A 22,702-nucleotide genomic window follows, 5' to 3' on the forward strand; every position below is an offset into this window, starting at 1 on the left:
ACCTTCTTTTTTGTTTTTGTTTTTTTTTAAGTTTTAAATTAATTAATTAGTTTTGGCTGCGTTGGGTCTTCGTCGCTGCATGCAGGCTTTCTCTAGTTGCGGCGAGCGGGGGCTACTCTTCGTTGCGGTGCGCAGGCCTCTCATTTAAGTGGCTTCTCTTGTTGCAGAGCACAGGCTCTAGGTGTGCGGGCTTCGGTAGTTGTGGCACGCGGGCTCAGTAGTTGTGGCACGTGGGCTCTAGAGCTCAGGCTCAGTAGTTGTGGCACATGGGCTTAGTTGTTCCGCAGCATGTGGGATCTTCCCGGACCAGGGATCAAGCCCGTGTCCCCTGCATTGGCAGGCGGATTCTTAACCACTGCGCCACCAGGGAAGTCCCCAGTTTCAGGACCTTCTGCATGTGCTCTGAAATAAGAAGACAGTAAGGGAAGGTGGCAGTGTTGGGGAATTTCAAAGCAGTCCTGGAGGGAGGCTTGTCCAATTTGGCTGATGGCAGTGGGATTTGGTGCGGGGGGAGTCTCACTGGAAGTAGCTGATTGACTGAGAGCCATCTGAATGTGATGGAAGACGGGATAACTGAGCAAACATCCTTCCCCCAAGCTGTCCGTCCACCCCGTACAAATGTGTGCATGTACACACACAAACACAAATGCACACGTATTACATCCTTTGGGAAATAGATCATGTGGAAGACACAGGTATCAAATGGAAAGTCGTTTCTTCCGAAGAGGTTAATACAGAAAAAAACCAAGATGCCAAAGCTCAGGGTAACAGGAATTTAGATATAGCACAGTTGTCATCAAACATCCTCATGGATAGGCAGGCTGGGAGGATAGGGCTGAAACTGCAGGTGATCCTGATTCAGAAGTGGGGAGGTAGAGGATAGGTCCCTGCACCCCACCTTTCTCCGTAAAGGCCAACAAACTGGCTTCAATTAATGGAGTCCTGGAGTCTGTATCTGTCTTGGAAGTCCCCGCAAAAGTCCCAGGACCTAGAATCTTTGCTATTTAAGGCAGGGCAGACAGCCGCCACCAGGTGGCGCCAAACAAGAGCTTGTGCTGGGACAGGCCATACATTGCCACAGACCCAAGGCTCACCAATTCATTCATCGATTTTGCCCCGCCCCAGCTTTGCATTTTAGGGGCTTGGATTTCTCAGCTCCCCCCTCCTTGCCCCACTTATGGCCTCGTGGCAGGGTTTTACTATAGTGTTCCTCTATGGGATAATGGTGCTCTTTGGATATCTAAAACGCCTTGTACTTTTGAAGGTGCTTGCTTTTGCATTGCAGCAGGACTGACAGCTAGGCAGGAAGGGGTCATTACTTCCACCATGCAGGTAGGAAAATTGCGGTTTAGAGAAATTACAGAGAGAAGGGAGCAGCTGGCGGTGTTTCAGCTGCTTCACGGCCCGGGGCATTCTATTTTAATCCTCTTTATCGATCTGAGGCATCGTCACAATGTGTAAAGGCTATGTGTCAGGGGTTTCAAGGGACTCAGGGGTAAAAAAGTGTGTCCCTGCTGTCAGGGAGCTTTTGGGCTGATCGCCTTGCTGTCCCTCCTTATACCTTTGTTGTGACATCAGCACAAAAAACTGCCTCTCTCTCCAGGCTGCAGTCACATCCTCATCGTCCTGCCCCAGACCCTTACCTGGCTGAGACGGAAATACCAGCAGCTACAGAACAAACCTGAACATGCTCCTGAAGCATCTTCCTAGAGCATCACTGTTAGTAAGTTATTTAAAAATTTCTTCTGCTTCAAGACACAAAAGATATATGATGGAACAGAATGCAAAAAGGACCTGAATTTAAAAAAAAAATGAAAAACTGAGGCTTCAGCGACCCCTCATACTCGTGGAGTCCTTTGTCTCCAGCCCCCAGGGCTGGTCTGTTATCTCCTCTGCACCACCCTGGGCACCTTGGGGGAAAAGTGTGAGACGTGCTTCAGCCTCTGCCTTTCTCTCCCTTTTGGCAAGAGGACATGGGCCGGGATGTGCTGGGTTTTCAAGGCTCCCTGAGTTCACACAGCCCCGGTCCCACCCACAGGGCATCCTAAGAGGTCCATGCTGATGTCACTCGTTAGGAAACTCCTGGAAGATACCACGCACCATGCACTCAACCAGAAAGGGGCGCAGAGCAGAAATTAACAACAGGAAGCTCCTGCCCGGCATCCGAACGTTGCCACGAAACCTCCAACCTCGCTTCCCCACCTTCGAAGGAGGGGTTTCTCTCGGTGATCCAAGTGGCTCGTCCACCGCAGCATCTGGCATGGCTTGGTGAACCTTTGTGCAATCCCAGAGTCCGGGGATGCAGGCTGGACACAGACTCAGCCCTGACCCCGCCTCTCCCTCCCTCGCACTCAAAATCCCGCCAGCATCGACTCTTTCTCCATCCCCACAGCTCCCTCTCTCTTCTCCCTCCTAAGCAGCCACCACAGTCTCTTACTGGGCCCCTTGGCTCTGCTCGTGTCCCCTCCTCCACTTTCCACACAGTAGAGACCCTTCAGTGGCTCCCCATGGCTAGTATCCTAAAAGGTAGGCCCACCTGGATGCTCCCCGACCCAGCTTCCCACTCAAATTCATCTCTCACTTGCCCCACCTCCATAACGGCCCCGCCTCCATCACAGCACTCTCTTTTTTCTTTGCCTTATGTTTTTAAAAGTTTTATTTTATATTGGAGCATAGTTGATTAACAATGTTGTATTAGTTTCAGGTGGGACAGCAGAGTGATTCAGGTATACATATACATGTATCTATTCTTTTGCAAATTCTTTTCCCATTTAGGGTATTACAGAATATTGAGCAGAGTTCCCTATGCTCTACAGTAGGTCCTTGTTGTTCTTCTGTTTTAAATATAGCAGTGTGTACATGTCAGTCCCAAACTATCCCTCCCCCGCCACTCCCCCCTGGTAACCATAAGTTCTTTCTCTAAGTCTGTGAGTCTGTTTATGTTTTGTAAATAAGTTCATTTGTATCATTTCTTTTTAGATTCCACATGTAAGTGATATCATGATACCTGTCTTTCTTTGTCTGACTTATTTCACTTAGTATGATAATCTCCAGGTCCATCCATGTTGCTGCAAACGGCATTATTTCGTTCTTTTTAATGGCTAATATTCCATTGAATATACGTACTGCAACTTCTTTACCCATTCCTCAGTCCATTCATCCGTTCAACTTCATCTCTCACCTGCCTCAGCCTCCATCGTGGCCCCGCCTCCATCACAGCTCCCTTTATAGTGGTGCAATCCTCCGTTCACTTCCCTGTCTCTCCCTCCAGATGGGTGGTCAGCGCATGTATTTCTATAAAGGGCCAGCTAGCACATGCCTCAGGGTCGTGGACCATACGGTCTCTGTAGCAGCCACTCAACCCTGCTTTATAGCACAAAGCAGCCACGGACACTATGTACACTGTGGGCGAGGCTGTGAGCCAGTAAAACTTTACAGAAGCAGGCAGCAGCCTGGATTCTGCCCTCGCAGTATAGTTTGCAGCCCGCTCTGTGAATGGTCTGTCTCACAGACCCCTGGGTCCCCAGCACCCTGCCTGGCATGGGTAGATCGTTCATAAAAGTTTTGAATGGAGGTATGACCCCCGAGGGCTGTGTGGAGGGCGCGGCGGGGAAAAACGTGTTTTTTTCTGCGGATCCAAGTCTCACACTGGCACGGTGAGCGGCCTCAGGCGGCGGCGTTCCGCTCCGCGCCAGACCAGGGCTTCTGCTTCCCGCAGCACCCTGCATTCATCTCAGGAGCAGCCCCAGGCTCTGCAGACTAGCGCTGGGTAAGCTGTCGGGTGAGATTCCCGGCTCGCTAGGGCAGAGGGAAGAGAAGGCCCCAAGGTGAGCCAGCCACAGAGCGAGGGGAGCCCCTCGTCAGCCCCCAGTCCTGAGCGGAGCCCCATGGGGTCAGGCTTGCTCAAGAATATCTGTCAGCTGTATCTGCTGCTCGCCTGGTCTTCCGGGGATCCCGAACCTGTGCCAGCGCTCCTCATTTGGGGGAAGAAACAAGTTTCTCCCCAGACTCTTCGGTAGACTTTTTGTCTGAAGTCACTCTGCCACCTGGTGGCTGTATCCGGGAATTGCAGTCCCATCCGGGCCAATCGCACTAAGCCTGTTGGCTGGGTTCCTGCACCTCCAAAGCCTTCCCCCAGAAACCTGAGTCCTATTCATTCTGCAAACTCTGAAGCTCTACTTGTAAAGGCACCTGATAGCATCTACTATGCTCTCTTCCCGTGTAGCAGCATGGTTCTGGTCCTCAGTCCCTCCAGGTGTGAGCTGTCAGCAAGGTCCTCCCAAACAGCCCTATAAAGCGGCCGTCCTTCTACCGACGCAGCCTTTCCACCCTAACCCCCGTCCTTCCTTCCTTTCACTGCACTGTCTCCACCTGTCATACTCAGAAACAACTGTTGTTTATTGCGTCTGTCCCTGCACTAGAACGTAGGCTTTCTGAGGGCATGCTGTCTTGTTCACAGTTCTACCCCCCTGGTAGAACAGGCTGGCACACAAAGGCTCCCAAGAAACGTTTGATGAAGGAATAAACAGCAGTGATTCACACCAGACCATGATGATTTCCTTTCTCTGAACATTGATTTCTGTTCTGTGGACTGTATTTCATTCTGGGCCAACTTTTACACAGCTATATGTATGTAACTCTCATATTCCCTCCTGGATTGCAAATTCTGGAGATTATGTTTGCATTTTCTAACTGAAACACAAGCTCAGTAGATACATTTTTTAAATTATGAACACTACAGTATTACTGTCATTAATAGCAATCCTCACATTTATAATCTGTTTATAGTTTCTATAAGTTTCTATACTTGATCTTGGCAATTCTATGAAAGACTAAAAACAGAAATTATGAATCCTATTTTTATATAAGGAAACTGGGGCTCAGTAAGGTTAAATGACTTGCCCAAGATCACACAGCCCCTGAATGGACGTGCTGGGACTTCTGGCTCCAGACTGAGCATTCCGTTCCCTGCTTTTGTCAGTTAGGGTCCAAATGGGGAGAGTGTCACCTGATGGGGTTGTTGAGGGAAGTTGACATTACCGTGTGGGCAGAAGGGATCTGTGCAAAGAGCCTGTGGTCTGTAGGAGAGTCTATTTCCCGGCATTCCTCACCCCTGCTGCATTAATCTGTTAGGCTGCTGTAACAAAGTCCCACAGACTGTGTGGCTTCAGCAACAGAAATTTATCTTCTCACAGTTCTGGAGGCTGGACATCTGAGATCAAGGTGTGGGTAGGGTTGGTTTCTCCTGAGGCCTCTCTCCCTGGCTTGTCGATGGCCGTCTCCTCCCTGTGTCCTCACACGGTCATCCCTCTGTGTCCTCATCCCCTCTTCTTATAAGGACACCAGTTATATTGGATCAGGGCCCACCCTAGTGACCACATTTTACCTTAATCACCTCTTTAAAGGCCCTAATTCTAAATGCAGTCACATTCCGATGTACTGGGGATCAGAACTTCAACATCTGAATTTGGGGGGACACAATTCAGCTCATAACACTCCACCTCCTGCCCTTGTCCCTGGCAGACACATGCCACCTTCTTTCTCCACGGGCTTGTGCCCTCCTTAGAGGGCTTCTGGATGCTTTTCTGCTTCTTCAGAATGGCCAGCTGGTTGGCTGATGGCTGGCACACGGAAGGGCAAGGTCCCAGGCTGTCAGTGACTAAGAGGAAAACCCCAGAAACTGTAGAGGCCCCTGCAGGGATAGTTGCTCATGTACACTATGACCGCTTTGCCGGGCAACAAATTTAAAACCCCGAGTAGGTGGCAGAGGACTTCCTTTCTGAGAGGAATGGTTTCAGGCCAACACCTAGGAGAACTTTCTGTGCAAGTGGACAGAGAAGGAAAACACGCAGAGTTCTATTTCAGACACTTAAGAAACTCTCCAGATTTGTCCCAATTAACTTGACACCTGAAATTTGTTCGGCTCATTTTGGGGTAAATCTCTTTGTGACCCTGGACCACAATTTCTTAACCTGTAAAATGAGGGACTCAGACTAGATCCAACCATAAGACTTGAAAGGAGGGTTTGGGTCCAAGGACCAATATCTACTAGCTGTGTGACTTTGGTCAAGTCACTTTAACCTTTCTGCAACTTCATTCTTGTCTCATAAATAGAGCTGAGGACCAGGTAATCTCTAATTCAGTGCCAGCTCTGAAATCCTCTTTTCTTAAAAAAAACAAATTTCAAGCAATTATAAACTTACAGAAAATTAGGAATTACAGTTATATAATAAAACCTTTTCCTTCCTGGTCATTTGAGAGTAAGTTGCTGACCTGATTTTCTATCAGTGTGTGTTTCTACAAACAAGGACACTCTCCTGAGGTTTTACCAATTGGCCCAATGGCTTCCTTCATAACAAAAGGATCCATTCAGAATGACACGCTGCCCCGAGTTGTCACTTCTCTTTGGTCTTCTTCAGTCTGGGGCAATTCCTTTGTTTTTCTTTGATTATCATGGGCTTGGTACCTTTTTCCCCCCAGGTATTGGACTTATAATTAGGTGTGAATAAGATGGCAGAAAGTAATAGTGATCATAGAGAACTCATAAGTAAACTCATAATTAAAAATTAACAAGTGTGTTTCATTAGAATTCAGAATTTTAACCAGAAAAAAGGGAAAAAAACAAGAGACGGCCTTGATACTTTTGAAGATTTTGGTCCAGCCATTTTGCTGACTGTTCCTCGATGCCAGGCCCCCTCGCCAGGGCCAGCTGGCTTGGACCCGGACTTCCCGAGTCGCCTGCCCTGCCGCACGGACACGTTGTTGCCCCACCCAGGCTCTGACCACCCTCCTTACCCCCCGCGTGGGCTCCCACGCCCCTCGCCCGGCCGCCTTTCCCATGGACGCCCTCCCCGCTGTCCCCAAGCAGCCCTGAGACCCTGCGGCCCTCCTGTCCCTGAACTGAGGGCACCGCAGCACTGCAGGTCACATCAGGGCTTTGGGGCTGAATCGCTCAGGATGAAAGGGAAGAGTTGGGAAGGTGGGAGCTTAAGGCTCTAGTCTTGAGTGTGGCCCCCGAATGAGGAGGGCTCCTGCTGAATGGGGGTCTGTAGGAGGAAGAGAAGGACCAAAGGGCCCCGGGACTCAGGGAGGGGGTTTCATGGTGTCAAGAAGAGAAAAGCAAGGCAGCTGGGGGCACTGAGATAGGCTGTACACATTCTGCAGTTCTAAAAGGTCAGGAGTAAGGCCCACCTGAGGCTTTACAAAGAGACCCCGTAACAGCACTGGGGAGGGTCTCACCTGGGGAGGCACCTCACCTGGGGGTGTGTTCTGAGTGACAGGATGGTGCCAATTGTGAAAGTATAAACGGGAGGTGTGACAGGGAGCTGGGATGTGCAGCTTGCAGAAGCCAAGGCTCACTGAGGCCAGGAGCCTGGTCTGCAAGGGTGCACACGGCAGTTGGGCCGGCTCCCAGGAGCTGCAGCCGGTGCTGGGGTGAGAGCCACGGGGAGGCCAATGCAGCTCAGCCTGGGACTGTGTTCTCCGGGTCAAAGCTGTGCGGAGCTGAGAAGGGCTGCCCTTGGGTGGTGAGTTCCCTGTCAATTGTGGCATTCAAGCGGAACAGCTTGGGGGCTGATACAGAGAACTTCAAGGGGACTCAAGTCCAGGCCAGAGAGGGGTGGGGAGAGGAGTGAGAACTCCCTAAGGCCCACCCCAACCTGAGGCCTTGTCACTCAGCTTCACCCGGTACGGGCACTGGGTTCTCCTGCTACCCGTGCCTGGCTTTGCGTCACTTCATCTGCATCATCACGGCCCGGCGTTGGCCTAGGCAGTCCATGTGACAAACCCTCATTTCACAGGCCAGGAACCTGGGGCGTAGGTGCCCCTGTTCCTGGGGCCTAACCCCTGAGCCTCGGCCAGGGTGATTCTGGATCCGACCCTCCACGGCTGTCAAGGCCAACTCAGGACAGGGGAGCCCAGGCCTGGCCTGCCCCCTTGGTGTGGGTGACAGGGATCTGGCTCTGCTCTCCCAACCCCAGACGAGGCTTCCTTTCCTCTCCTCGTCTGTGCTGGCCGCTGCTCACACAGCATCTGAACCCCTGGGTGATCTCCATGGGGAGGGGTGGCCCCTTCACGCACTCAAGCAGAGACAGGAGCCAGGGACCGAAGATGGAAAATGCCTCTTCCTGGGCCTGTTCTGATGTAAAACTGCAGAACTCAGAATTAAACAGGTGCTTGACATCCTAGAGCAATACAGCCCAATTAAGCTATTCTGGGGCCTGAGGGCACTTAGGCATTTTGTGAGTTTTTATTGCTCGAGACAATGAATCATATATGTCTGTACAGTCTCAATTCAAATGATGACTCACGCGTCACATTTCAATCTAACCCGTGTTTTAATGTGATCCTCCTAGACTTTAGAAAGCCAGGCCAGCCCTGACTTCTTGGTAATTAAAGTTTGGATCTTTTAGGGAAGTACTTCTCAAAGGGTGGAACACAGACCACTGCTGGTTCCTGGTCCATGAAGAGATAAGTACAGAAATGGAGAGTAAATGCTTAGAAACTTTCAGAGCAATTTAACGAGTGATTTTATGTGGGCTGAATCTAACAATAAAAGTTTGAGCTTGTATTTTATATGTTCATTTTTGGGTTCATTTTTCTAGTAATTTAATTGTATTATGTTTTATGAAAGTATTGGTTTGCAAGAAGTTAGAAATTTAAAACAAGAACCCACAAGCTCTGTCCTTCCCCAGGGACGGTCTGAATGCTCGGGTCCAAGGCCATGGCCCTTCCTGCTCACCGCCACTAGGCTGCCGGGCGCAGAGTTCACGCCCATACAGGGTGTTTCGTTCGCTGTGGGGCTCTCTGTGCCTGGCACGTGCTGGGCTCTGGCTATGTGACCCCTTAGCTTGTGACCACAGCTGACCTCCTGGCCCCATGGTGTCCTCCCAGGGCTTGTAGACCAGTGACCGAATCGGGGTGCCTGAGCTCAAAGCCTGACTGCCAGGAAGTTGTAGGGTGACCTTGGGCAAGTCACTTCCCTCTTTGGGTGTCAGGTTTTTCATCATTTTAAGGGTGCTTCCGGTTCTCTCATTATGGGACTCCAACACTGGCTCTGGGGACCACTGAGATGCCCATCTTACACAGTGAAATCAAGGCCAGAGTTCTAACCAAGCTTTCATAGCACGTGGAAGGCAATTTCTTAATCTAGACACAGAAGAGTCACTGGCATCCAGCACTCATATTTTCTTACAGCTCTGCTAAGGTTTAATTTAACACAAGCTGCACACATCTGGAGCATCAACTGTGGAGAGTTATGACATATGCCTTTACCTGGGAAGCTGTCATTGCAATTAAAATATTGAATATCTCCATCTTTCCCAAAAGGTTTCGTGGGCCTCCTCAAAATCCACTTTCTCCCTTACTTCTGACCCCCAGACAACCACCGATCTGCTTTCTGTCACTATATAGATGACTTTGCATTTTCTAGAATTTTATACAAGTAGAATCATACAGTATGCACACTTTTTGTCTTTGTTTTACTTAGCATAATGATTTGGAGATTTACCCCTGTGGTTGCATGCATCAGTAGTTTGCCCCTTTTCTTGCTGAAAAGTACTCCACTGCATGGATATACCACACCGTTTTTATCCTTTCAGTAGTTGATGATAAACACGTGGGTTGTTTCCAGCTTTTGCTATTACAAATAAGGCTGCTATAAACATTCCGAAACAAAGTCTCTGTGTGAACATGGGCTTTCATTTCTCTTGGATAAATATGTAGAAATTGAATGGCTGGGTCATAAGGTAGGTATATGTGAAACTTTTAAAGAAATTACCAAACTGTCTTCTTTTTTTCTCACATCTTTATTGGAATATAATCGCTTTACAATGGTGTGTTAGTTTCTGCTCTATAACAAAGTGAATCAGCTATACACATACGCACGTTCCCATATCTCTTGTATCATTTTACAATTCCATCGGCCTTGTATGAGAAATCCAGTTTCTCTATATCCTTGTCAACACTTGGTACTACCAGTCTGAAATTTTAGCTGTTCTAGTGAATACACAGTGGTATCTCCTTGTGGTTTTAATTTGCATTCCTCTGATGACTAATAAAGTTGAGCATCTTTTCATGTGCCTATTGATCCCTCATAAATCTTTTGTAAATGGCCTGTTAAATCTTTTGCCCAATTTTAAATTGAGTTGAGTTGCAAGGATTCTTTATATATTCTGGATAGAAGTCCTCTGTCTGACATAGGTGTTTGCAAATATTTCCTCTCAGTCCCAATATGTGGTCTTTAGTTTTGTGAGTGTATACAATTTCAAGGAGTTTTACAGCCCTCTATTAGGTATCCATGAGTCTGAGTCTTTGCCCTGGGCACCAGTGCAGAACATCAGCTCTAAGGTTTCAGGTCTGGCCAAAAGAGAATGATGCGGGTCCCATAACAGAAAGAGGTCCAGTGAAGGTGGAGTACTTTTTGTGAGTAAGACAGTGTGTGTAGTCAGTTGAGTTTTAGGAGTTGGCAGTAAAGATAAACGAAAAGGTTTAGCAGAAAATGGATGAATGAGATTTCCACTCTCCCTACCTACTGTCTGGAGAAACTACAGCCAAGGGACTGGGCTTGCTGGAATCATCAAGGAAGAGCTGGTTGATTCTGCTGAGAGAAATGCAAATCAGTATTCCTGGTTGAAGGCAGGACACTGAGTGAGTCCCCCATCTATGGATCAAGAGAGGATGGAGAAAGAAGAGACTGGGGACTGAAGAACGAGGGAGTGAATACCCCAACCAGAGAGAGGATGAGGAGGAGACCTGGAAGACAGACCGGGAGCCTGGATTGCTGTATTTGGCTTTTGTGACATTGGCCAGGGACACGTGCAAAAGTGGACTTGAAGGAAATGAAAGAATCTCCAGTGAAATGCGTAAGAGAGGGGATGCGATACTCGGGAGGAGGAGAAGAGGGTGGGGAAGGTCTTTTGCCCACGGGACAGGCAGGAGTGGGGGCGAAGACCAGGGAGACTGGGAATTCAAAAGGGCGGAGGGATGAATTTGAGCAGCTGCTGTGAAATGTGCATTTTGGGAAAGAGAGCTGCTACTAGACGCCTTGTGGCAAGTTTTGATGTGAATCCAGTGTTATCTCTTCAAGAAAACTTCCAGTAAAGACCTCTGATGCACCTCAGAGTTTCTGGACTGGGATATGTGTTTATTCCGAATGCAACAGCAGCTGAGGCTGGCCTCAAGGCAGCCCTGTGTTTTTTTTTGTTTGTTTTTTTTTTGCGTTACACAAAGCTTTGATGGTGAGTAGCTCAGAGACCTTGTCTAACTTGTTCTTTGTTTAGCAAGTGCCGGCACTTCCTCTGTTCTCGTCAAATGTTGGTTGAATGTTATTGTAAAAAGCCTGTCATCCTGTGTGGTCCGTGGGATAAGTGTAGGGGACCAGCTATCTCTAAAGGCGGCAGGAAGCCCTGGTCTCCAGGTGAGACACCTGTGCCCCATCTTCATCTTTTCTTCTCCACGTGACCACATGCCCTTTCTTATGTAGATTATTCAGTCCTTTCACTGTCCACAGGTTTGCTTATGTCCCCATTACCCTGCTCACCCCAGCAATCCAAGCTAACCATTTCCATCGTTAACCTTGCTCGAAGAGATGACTGCAGACTGCAAACAGCTTAAAGCACAGAGACTTCTGGAGTGCTACAGGAATTGTAGAATGTTAGCAACATTGAACACTGGGCTTCCCTTCAGTGAGATTTGTCACTCTGTCATTTCCTGTCCATTGCTGGCTTCCCTACCACAATACAAGCTCCAGAGAGACATTCACTATGCCTACCCGATCATAGTGATATGCCCGGACCTAGGGGCACTGTAGGTGCTTAATAAATGTGTGTTGACTGAGTGGCTTATTGACGGATGGCTTCCATGTTCCCCGTGGAAGAACCTCAGTCTAGAGGAGAAGGAGGAGCCTCCTCCCCTGTTCCATTGCTCTTCCAGGATCCAGGATAAAGAGCTGAGGTGCTCTCGCTACATGCGTACAAACGAGAAATCATGGGTTTTTACTCTGTAACTTTCTCTAGAGATTCCTTTGACCAAGGAGGACACAAAATTTGAACAAGTGTGACCAAGTTCCTCAAAGAGTGAGTGATACCTGAACCCAGGTATCAGACCTGTGGGTCAGTGTCCTTGCCTTGGACAGTGTCCAGAGGCAGGGTGGCCCAAGGGCTCAGTCCACCTCCATCTAGACCAGACTGGTTTGGTGTGAATACAGCCCCACCTCCTCAAAGCCCTGTGACCTTGGGCCTTGGTTTCCTCAGTCTGTAAACAAGGCCCAGTGGTAGTACCTATTTCATAGGGTTACTCTGATTCAGGGGGATTGACACTGAGCCCCCGTGGGGCTCCTGGGCACAAAGCCTTTCTGTGTCCCCCATTTGTTTGATTACAGGAAATAGGCTTCATTCAGCCTCCATGACCTTCCCTGAGTTCCAGTGGGCAGGTCCAAGCAGTTGTTAATTAGGGAAGGGAAGGGATGGGAGACAAGGGAGGAGCAGTCCAGAGAAACAATAGTGCCGCCTCGGGGCAGGGTCCTGGTTCCCCATCAAAGGACACAATATCTTTGAGCTGTTTTGCAGATACCCCCTCCAGGTAGGAAAAGTTAACAGTTAAAGATGGTATGCTTCCCACAAGCATGTAGAACCCAGACCAGTTGGAAGCAGAAGGTTGATGATGCCAACTCCCAATTACCTCACCACCAACCAATCCGAAAAATGTCCACAAGCTGATCACACCTTCTTTGAACCATTACTATAAAGCTTCTCCAAGGGGGGGCGCAGTTTTTGGAGGTGCTAGCCTGCTGTGTTCCCTCTTTGCCTGGCAAAGAAATAAAGCTATTCTTTCGCTTTCCTCCTAAATTCTGTCTCCGTATTTCTATTTGGCATGGGTGTACAGAAGCCGAGATTTCAGCAACAAGATCTTAATACATATAAGAGTATTTACAAGGGCGGTCGATGTGTAGGAAGCATTATGCACATGGCAGCCTTTATTAACAAGGAGGGTTGCATGGTGTGTATTCTGCCTGCTCCTCGGGGAGCCTGGAGGCCAGGGAATCTGAGACATTCCGGACTTCAGCAGCAAGGGAGCAGTGGAATTAGAAGCCAGGCCACTTGGGCTCCTGGGGTGCCCTGGGGGCTCCAACATGTCTACCCCTGAAACCGAGTGGGGCCTGGGCCCGGAGGCCTCTTTTTGTCCCCCGTTTCTTGTAAGCAAGACTCCAGCCTCCATGACCTTCCCTGAGTTCCGAACAGTTGCTAATCAAGGAACCACCTGAGGCGAGATTAAAGGGACCAGAGAAGCCCGTCAAGATTAGGAGACGGACCAGCTGGGACCCTGCACACACCCTCATCTTGTCAGCAACCCCGCCCTTGAAGTGCTGTTATAAAACTTCTCATCACATCCTCCTGGGTGGGGACACATAGTTTTTCGATGCAGGAGCCCACTGTGTCCCCTTTTGCATGGCAAAGTAATAAAGCTATTCTTTTCTACTTCACCCAAAACTCTGTCTCCGAGATTTGATTCAGCACTGGCGCACAGAGAAGCTGAGCTTTCGGCATCACCCCCCTGCTCCCATCCACATTCTTAGCACTGTTCAGTCCGAGTGAACGCCTTCCCTTCTCTGAGCCTCGGCTTCCTCATATGAGCAGTGGGAGTGGTCCTCTCTGCCCTGCTACCTCTACAGGCAAAAGGGATGGGTGAGAAGGTGCTTTTCAACTGGAGGGGTAAAAGGTTTCACAGTTACTTTCCAAACGAGCGAGCTGTGTTCGGGCGGGGAGGGATGGGGAAAGGATGCCAGCAGAGCTTTGAGTTGCAAATGCTCCTCCTGTGAGAAATTGCCGAGAATCTGCTTCTTAGGAAACCAGGTGACCTCGAGTGGCGGCCAGCAGTCCACTTCATGGGCTCCATCTGCGCCCACAGCGGTCGTGGCAGAGCGCCCAGGCCGGCGACACCGACACCCGGGCAGCCGGGAAGAGGGGGTGACATCTGCGCGGGGGCGGAAGCGGTGCGGCATTTATATTTGGAAAACAATATGCATTTGTCAGGGTTTGCTCTTTCTTTTCTAAATTCAGAACATTTGGGGAGAGAACAAGAGAGAGGAATATTGATTTCCGCTCGGGGAGAGGATGATGGATGGCAGAGACGGCAGGAAACACGGACACTTCCTCACCTACCCCTCCCCACCGACTCCATCTCCGCCGCCGCCTGGCTGCCACGCCCCTCGCCTCCTTCCCTGGCTTCTGATCTGCTGTCACTCTCTCCCTTTCCTCCCTCGCGGCCAAAATGAAGTTGCCTCCAGGGTCAGAAGGAAAAACTCCACATGCCCCACCCCACTGGACCCCTAGAAATTTCACCGAGGTGGAAGACCCCTGAAACTTGTTGGGTTTATTTCCCACCCCCAGGCTTTTTTTTTTTTTTTTTTTTGCGGTACGCAGGCCTCTCACTGTTGTGGCCTCTCCCCTTGCGGAGCACAGGCTCCGGACGCGCAGGCTCAGCGGCCATGGCTCACGGGCCCAGCCGCTCCGCGGCATGTGGGATCTTCCCTGACCGGGGCACGAACCCGTGTCCCCTGCATCGGCAGGCGGACTCTCAACCACTGAGCCACCAGGGAAGCCCAGGTGCTACTTCTTGCTCACTAGGTCCAGTCAGCATTACGTCATAAGTGTAATGCACCAGTGCGCTATCGTGTGCAAGTGAAAGGGGTCTTGTGATCAAGATCCCTGCGAACTAAACTATGACATAGGCCCGGAGAGTTGATATCCACCTGAGGTGGGACAGTAAAGGTGTAATGCTGGCCTTGTCAGCAGAGAACAAACTGCTTCTGGTGGATCTCACGGACAGGGATGCAGAAACAGGCATTCTTTCAGATCAAGACCTGCAGAGCGGATACTGGAAGAGATGTGTCACTTTACTCAAGCAATGAAATCACATCTGAGCTGGACTTGGAGTCGCCACCTTGGCAAGCTTACAATAATCCTCTGTCATTCTCAAAGACCCGACAGTCTTCTGCCGAGGCCGGATGGGAGAGCTGAATTGGGGATGTGGTGGGAATCACCGCCCTTGGGTTTTTTAAGTACTTGATGATGGCACTAATGTCTGCAATCCCTCCAGGAATGCAGGGCTGCTTCTGTGGTTGACTCTTTTCCTAGGTAGGGGCAGTTCTAGTTGCTTCCACTTGGCCTTTCCCATCATAATATCTCTTACTCCGCAGAGAAGGGAACCAGTGAGTTCAGAGTCAGCGTCCAGTAGTCCCTAAAAGGTCTGATTATTTCCTCTTCCCCAATGCACAGTTGGCAAAAGCCTGTGGGTCCTTTTGGGGAAGGCTGGGAGAATGATTAACAGTATAAATATTCCATAGTGTACTAGGGTCCTTCATTCAAGGGGTTCTGAGTCTATAAAGTGGCTCCAGTCTGAGAATTAACAAGCCATGACTCTTGTTTGTATCATTCAAGTTAATTCTTGTTCACTTGACCTAGAACTTTTCTGCTTACACAGAACAAGTAAGAATTAGTAGGCTTCCTGTCTATTTCACTTCTAGGAACCCCATGAGGAGCTAGCCAGCCATGGTCTGCAGGAGTCAGGACATTCTAATTGCAGCACTGACCCTGCTGTCCATCACAGGGACCATTCCCTCCTTGCCTTCGGGGCTTGAGTGCCGCCTCTGGTCCCTGCCACCACGGATCCAATCACTCTCATTGTGGCTACATGTCCCAATTCCGTGACTGCATTTCCCTCTGTGAAGTCTGGCCCACAGAGAAGAGCCAGGGATGCCAGGGCTTCCCTCTCAAGTTTATCTCTCACAGTCGTGGTGAAAGGCATGTCTTCTGGTCCTTCCCAGGGTGGGGAAGTGAGTAGGTTTCATATGACAAACTCACTCGAACATTCCCGTCTCCCTAAGTCATGGAATCCCTTTCTCTACATTAAACCAAAGCAGGTCTGGCAATTCTAATTCGCTCACTGTGGGTCTCCTTTTGGCCATATTTCAGCCAAGCAGCGAAGCAAACTGTTGGAGCCCTGTCTTCCTCCCCAAGATGCAAAGTTAGATGCAGAATCCCTGCTTAGTGAGCCCGTGGCAAAAAATGCCACCTGATCCAACTTTCCGTTCCTTCCACGATTTATCCCACAGCCTTAATACCCATCCCCACACGTGCGGCCCGGGTTTCTGTCTGCAGGAGTTAGAAAACACAGACGGTAGTGCACCTCCTCGCGGGTCACGCTCTGTACCTCACTTTAGGGGCTGCTGGGACTTGAGTCTGCTCAGAGGTCTAGACGCCAAGAGCGGTGGTGGGGTCAACACTGCGGAGAACCAGCAATGTCTTGCTTGTCAGCTGCCTCAGGGGCGGTCATTACCCTTTCCGCAGGTAACGCAGGGTTAACACCCTGGGACGGGCGGGGGTGGAGAGGCCACTTCTCCTGGGGACAGAGAGACTGCTGCCACTGGCAGAGGAGATGCATCAGAATTTAAGGTTCAAGTTCCCCAGCTCCATCAGGGTCTTCCCACACACCCCCCATTCCAACTTGGAGGATCCCATTCCTTCCCAGTCCGTGGCCTGGGTTTAGCAGGAGACACCCTGGGAGGCTGGGAGTTCAACTCGCATTGTAATTCAGTCAGTCACAGGGGGAGACTGCGGGTCTGATTTTCAGCCTCTCAGCCCTGTGGCTACAGCGGGTAAGGGTCTCCTTCGGGGCAGACATAGAAGCTTTCAGGTCATTTACGGGGCCCTTGAGCTAGGAATTCGAATCCCTGAGCTCAAACTTTTCTTTCCCCACTTTGTCCAGTAACATTACGGGCAACCAGCCAATCTCATTATACTCATCAGTTTGAAAAAACTGTTTGAAAGTATCACACACATGGTCACCCAGATCCCAGCTTCTCACGAGTGTCGGATTAGGAGTTTCCAGTGGTGATATTTTGCTTCTCTCTCTTGCCCCGTCACTTCATGGACTGCCAGTGCTCTTTTTACTACTGTAAACCACAGAGCCAATTCAGAAAATTCATCTTTAAGATTTTGTTTCTCTCGAACCACTCTCGGTCCTAAAATCTGTATTAGTCAGAGTTCTCCAGAGAAAGGTGTAAGGCAGCGTGTGTGTGTGTGTGTGTGTGTGTGTGTCTGTGTCGGTGTATTTGTTATGAGGAATTGGATCATGTGATTAGGGAGATTGGCAAGTTCAAATCTGCAGTGTGGGCTGGCAGGCTCAACGCCCAGGAGAGCTGAGGGTCAGGTGGAGAGCCAGGAGAGGCAAAAGTGCAGATGAAATCCACAGGCAGTCTGCTGGAGACATGCCCTCTTGCTTGAGGAGGCTGGGCTTTTTGTTCTTTTCAGGACTTCAACTAATTGGATGAGGCCCACCCACATTATGGAGGACAATCTGCTTGTTCTAAGTTCACCAATTTAGGGCTTCCCTGGTGGCACAGTGGTTGAGAGTCCGCCTGCCGATGCAGGGGACACGGGTTTGTGCCCCGGGCCGGGAAGATCCCACATGCCGCGGAGCGGTTGGGCCCGTGAGCCATGGCCGCTGAGCCTGCGCGTCCGGAGCCTGTGCTCTGCAACGGGAGAGGTCACAGCAGTGAGAGGCCCGCGTACCGAGATGAAGAGTGGCCCCCGCTCGCTGCAACTAGAGAAAGTCCTCGCACAGAAATGAAGACCCAACACAGCCAAAAATAAATTAATTAATTAAAAAAAAAAAGAATAGCATCTATTTTATTATTTGTAGAAAACTAGCCTAAAACACCATGCAGGGCAGAGCAGCATCCAGAGTCTGGGGCTGCCGGGCCCCGGGAATTCTGGAGCCTGAGAGCTCTTGGATTTTTGTCTGGGAGAGGCTATCGTTTTCTCAGCACTGAAGGGCCTTCCCTCTAACTCAGTCACCGCCTTGATCCAGGAGTGGTAGTTTTCTAACAAGGTGTATATTCCTGGAATGTTCTTCTGTCCACAACTCTTTCCCCAGCTGATGATGCCCACCTGGTACCACTTCTTGCCAGATTCTGTGGTACAGACGAGAGGACCCCCGCTGTCACCCTGTGGACAGAAAACACAGGTCAGCAGCGAGTCCCATTTGAAACTATCCATGTGAGGCAGAGCACAGCTCGCTCATGGAAGAGGCTTCATGGACCGCCCGACTCCAGCACGCCAAGGGGAATCACATCATTGCAGATCAACACCCACCCTATCGTGGCTGCACGCGGGGCATGTGCAGCACTCAGCCTGGCCCCAGGAACCGTGGTATGTAGAGCATGGGCATGCACACGCTCCATGCACAGCACACAGAGAGGGAGCCGGAACACGGAGGACCCAGGCTGAGGAAGAGTGGGGACCAGATTTGCGGGTCTTAAATCAGAAGCTCTGGACAGAGCTTGTAAAGGGAAGGAATGAAAAGAGGATGCGAGGAGTGCTGTTAGGCCTGTGGATGTGAACTGGGTCTCCTTTTTTTTTTTTGCGGTACGCAGGCTTCTCACTGTTGTGGCCTCTCCCCTTGCGGAGCACAGGCTCCGGACGCGCAGGCTCAGCGGCCATGGCTCACGGGCCCAGCCGCTCCGCGGCATGTGGGATCTTCCCAGACCGGGGCACGAACCCGTGTCCCCTGCATCGGCAGGCAGACTCCCAACCACTGCGCCACCAGGGAAGCCCTGAACTGGGTCTCCTTTGATGTTCTTCCGGAGGAGTGAGGGAGAAGGATGTCTCTTTTTAATTCTTTGCTGTGGGTGTTTGCAGGGGGCAAGTGAGCTAAGCTTTTCTGACTATGTGACCCCTCCAGGGTGGAATCACATGGGTCTATGACTCAGATGATTATCTATTTATATGGAAAGTATGTACCAAGTCCCCATCGTGTCCCTCACACATATATGGCTTCCTTTTGTCCATTTTAATACAGGGAAAATGAAGCTTAAGGAGGATGAAGGGCTTACTCGGGGTTACATGATGTTGGGGCCAAAGTTGGAACCAGGTCTTCCTGATGCCAAAGCACATGTTCCTTCCCTCTGGGGAGCTATAATTGTTCAAGTGATCTTTCCTTCTCAGCGGAGAGATGGCCTCCTTTTCTATGGTCATCAACAGGACCGGGAATGGGACCTAATGGGAAGGAGGAGAATCAACACTTCCCGGACATGATGTCCGAGGCCCGGCGTTGGTCCCCTGACTTTACTTTCTCATCCACCCCTTCATCCCACATCTCTGTGAGGTAGGTATTTTGATTCTCATTTTATAATTAGAAAATGGAAAGTCAGAAGAGATCTGCTCACTTCCACCGAACACATCTTCAAGGAGGAAAAACTAACTGTTAGGCACTTGGGATACAAGACCTTATGGTCTAGGGAGGGAGACAACAGTGCAAACAAACAGGATCAACTGCATTTTGTTTGAAGGATGAATAAGAATTTGACAGGAAGAGTGAGTGGGGGGAACTGATTGGAAAGGAATTAGGCAGGAGGTGGGGGGACTAGTTAAGAGGAGATGGGAGTGATGAGGACCTCAACCAGGGCACGAGACGGTCAGGAGGCAGGGGGGTGCGTTGAAATTGACACGATCTGGGGACTGGTGCCACTGGACACGGGTGGTGAGTACTAGTTCCAAGGTCATGGGGTAAAGTGCAGGGGAAGATAACGATGAAATCATGTTCAAGGGGAGTTTATGTTGACTGTGGGACACATCGCCAAGCAGAGGGATATACGGAGCGGAATTAACAGAGAGCTTGGAGCTCAAGAACACCCAGTGAGCATGGTGCCAAAACCAAAGCCACCCTTTCCAGTACGAAACATTGCCCTTAACGCTTGGCTGGTTTTTGTGGGTGTGTGCTTTTATTTGCACGTGTTCTATTTCAAGGTCACGGGGCAAGAACCAAATCAATAGGATTGCCACTCAAAGAGCTCCTTCCGTAAGTGCTGTCTCTATCATTTTCTTCACGTTACGATGGCATGAATGGTATAAAAAGCCTATTAATATGTTGATTGTTATTTCCTTACATAACAGGGAGAGAACTGTGCTTGGACAAGTAACTTCTAAGCCTCAGTTTCTGCGTCGTTAAAATGGAGATAATACCAGCTACTTCCCAAGATTACTGGCAATGACACTTTTAAAATCTATACATCACTTGGCATAGGGTAAATGCTATGTAGTAAATGCTCCAGAAATGTATTAGTAGTATTATTTTAGCCTTATGTATTACAAACATTATTTGTATACTCAGGAAACAGAGATTCCCTTCTCGGAGCGCTGGGACTCCAGAGGGACAGCCGTAAATTCATGTCCTTTCACACATAGAGTCTTAATTTTTTTTCTCTTCCTTTTGGGAAGAAAGAAAGGATGTCTCAAAGGAGGGTCTGGCCTCAGCTAGCAAGGACTTGGGACTGATGACAGCCCATCTAAGGGGACCTTTCTTCCAAAGACTAAGGCTGGTAGCCAGAGACTTGTCTGCTTAGAAACATACTGACCACAGAGCCTCCTAAGTTCACTACTGTGTTATTCACACCGTGTGATCACTTCTGTCCATTTTGGGTGAGAAGCAGACGACCTGGCTTCCAGCCTGGCCCCACTACCTCCTGGACCTCAGACAAACCACTTAAATTCTAAATCCCTGTTTTCTCATCTGTTAAACAGGTAGAGTGAGACCTGCCCAGCCCATCTTACAGGATAGTGGAGGGAATGAAATTCCAGTGCTAGGCACTGGGAATCCAGCCATGAATAAGACAAAATTTTTGCTGGAGTTGAGAAGAAAGATAAGAAAACTGTGCAGCATTGCAATGCCTGTTTCTCAGATGCTTGCTGGTCCTTCACAAGAAGTATTGCATTGCTAGTTTGGGACATATTTGATTCTATAGTTTGCTGGACGGTGTCAGTTATTTTTTTTAAGTTGAACTTTGTTTTTTCATAGTGTAACCTTAGGGGATTACAAAGAGGAAAAGCGCCGGAAAAAGTAAACCACAAAATTCAATTGATTTGATTTTAATTTGTATTTTAAGTACAGCATAATCTTATTGCTATTACTTTGAACATATTTAAATGTTTCCATCGTAAAATTATAATTTCCCTTCATTATGTGATTATGTGTTTTATTCAAGTTTGCTAAGTTTAAAAGTGTGATTTTATTTTTAAAGGCAATTATTTTTAAACCCTAGGGGACTTTCTGCCTGGCTTACCTGGATTTAAGTGATGATAATATTATATAATTTCAGGAAACTTCCCTTGCCTGGATCACTGTCAGCTTATTCTCAGCAACAGAAAGCTTTCTAAACAGAGAGCAAAGCTTTTCACTTCACAATTTTTTTCTTAAAAAAGGCTTAAAACGATAACAGCACAGTTATTTATAGCACTCAAGTAATAAGATGATTAATTTTAGAAGCTTTCATTAAAGTACATTTTGATAGGGGAGGGACTGGAGCAAAAATCCTAGACTCCAGATGGTAGATCCAGCCATTGAAGCAAAGGGGACAGAAAATGTCATCAAAGATGACACTTGATTGTTTCAAGTGTTGCTGCAGTTGGTTTTGGCCATTTGAATATGGGATGGTGATGAATGAAAAAGACTGAAAGGATAGGTGTGAATACTGATGAGGGTGAGCAGCCTGGGACAACCTCTTGTCTCCCACGCGTGGCAACCCTGCCCTAGTGACCTGCTCTGCTCACCTCTCCACACTCAACCCTTGTTATCACTGGCTTCTGAAATATTGAAAGTTCCCTGAACACAAGATACTTTTTCAAGTCTCCGTGATTTTCCCCCAATTCTCCCTGGAATGCTTTCCAATTATACTATTAAATGTTGTTTTCCCCTTTTCTTTTTTTTTTTTTTTGCCGTACGCGGGCCTCTCACTGTAGTGGCCTCTCCCGTTGCAGAGTACAGGCTCCGGACGCGCAGGCTCAGCGGCCATGGCTCACGGGCCCAGCTGCTCTGCGACATGTGGGATCTTCTCGGACCGGGGCACGAACCCGTGTCCCCTGCATCTGCAGGCGGACTCTCAACCACCGCGCCACCAGGGAAGCCCTCCCCTTTTCAATTGATATTGGAGCCCTTTGTCTCCTGCTCCAGTATGAACTGGCTGCTCCCTAAGTGTGTGGCATGGCTAGGATCTGAGATCTTCATTTAACCATTGCTATTGGGAAGCTTTGTCTTCTCTTTGTTTTTTTTAAGTTTGATATAACTGTAGATTCACGTGCAGTTGAAAGAAATAATACAGAGAGATCCCATGTACCCTTTACATGTTTCCCCCAATGATACCATCTTGTAGAACTACATATACTACAATAGCACAACTGGGGTATTAACCTCGACGCAGTCAATACACAGAACATGTCCATAATCACGAGGATCCCTCAGGTTGCCCTTTTAATGCTATATCCACTTCCTTCTACCCCTAAACCCTCCTTAAGCCTGGCAACCACTAAGCTGTTCTCCCTTTCTATAATTTTGTCATTTCAAGGATATTATGCAAATGTCCATTGACAGAGGAGTGGATAAAGATGTGGTACATATATACAATGGAATATTACTCAGCCATAAAAAATAACAAAATAATGCCATTTGCAGCAACATGGATGGACCTAGAGATTGTCATACTGAGTGAAGTAAGTCAGACAGAGAAAGACAAATATCATATATCGACTATATGTGGAATCTAAAAAAATGGTACAAATGGTACAAAACAGAAATAGAGTCACAGATGTAGAAAACAAACTTATGGTTACCCGGGGGGAAGCGGGGCGGTAGGGAGGGATACACTGGGAGA

The 22,702-nt window shown here is 48.9% G+C and overlaps 1 protein-coding gene across 1 annotated transcript in view; it reads right to left on the minus strand.

Moving 5' to 3' along the window:
• Window positions 1-17,684: 17,684 nt before the first annotated feature.
• The window catches only part of PRSS55 (serine protease 55), a 55,179-nt gene continuing 50,161 nt past the window's right edge, over window positions 17,685-22,702 (minus strand). Inside the window, exon 9 of the mRNA XM_024746936.1 lies at window positions 17,685-18,005. Coding sequence (XP_024602704.1) covers window positions 17,691-18,005 — 315 coding nt within the window. The 3' untranslated portion in view covers window positions 17,685-17,690. The remainder of the gene's footprint in view (window positions 18,006-22,702) is intronic.

The sequence above is a fragment of the Neophocaena asiaeorientalis genome, unplaced genomic scaffold (genome assembly GCF_003031525.2).
Source record: "Neophocaena asiaeorientalis asiaeorientalis breed wild unplaced genomic scaffold, Neophocaena_asiaeorientalis_V1.1 scaffold633, whole genome shotgun sequence".
Classification (NCBI taxonomy): Eukaryota; Metazoa; Chordata; class Mammalia; order Artiodactyla; family Phocoenidae; genus Neophocaena; species Neophocaena asiaeorientalis.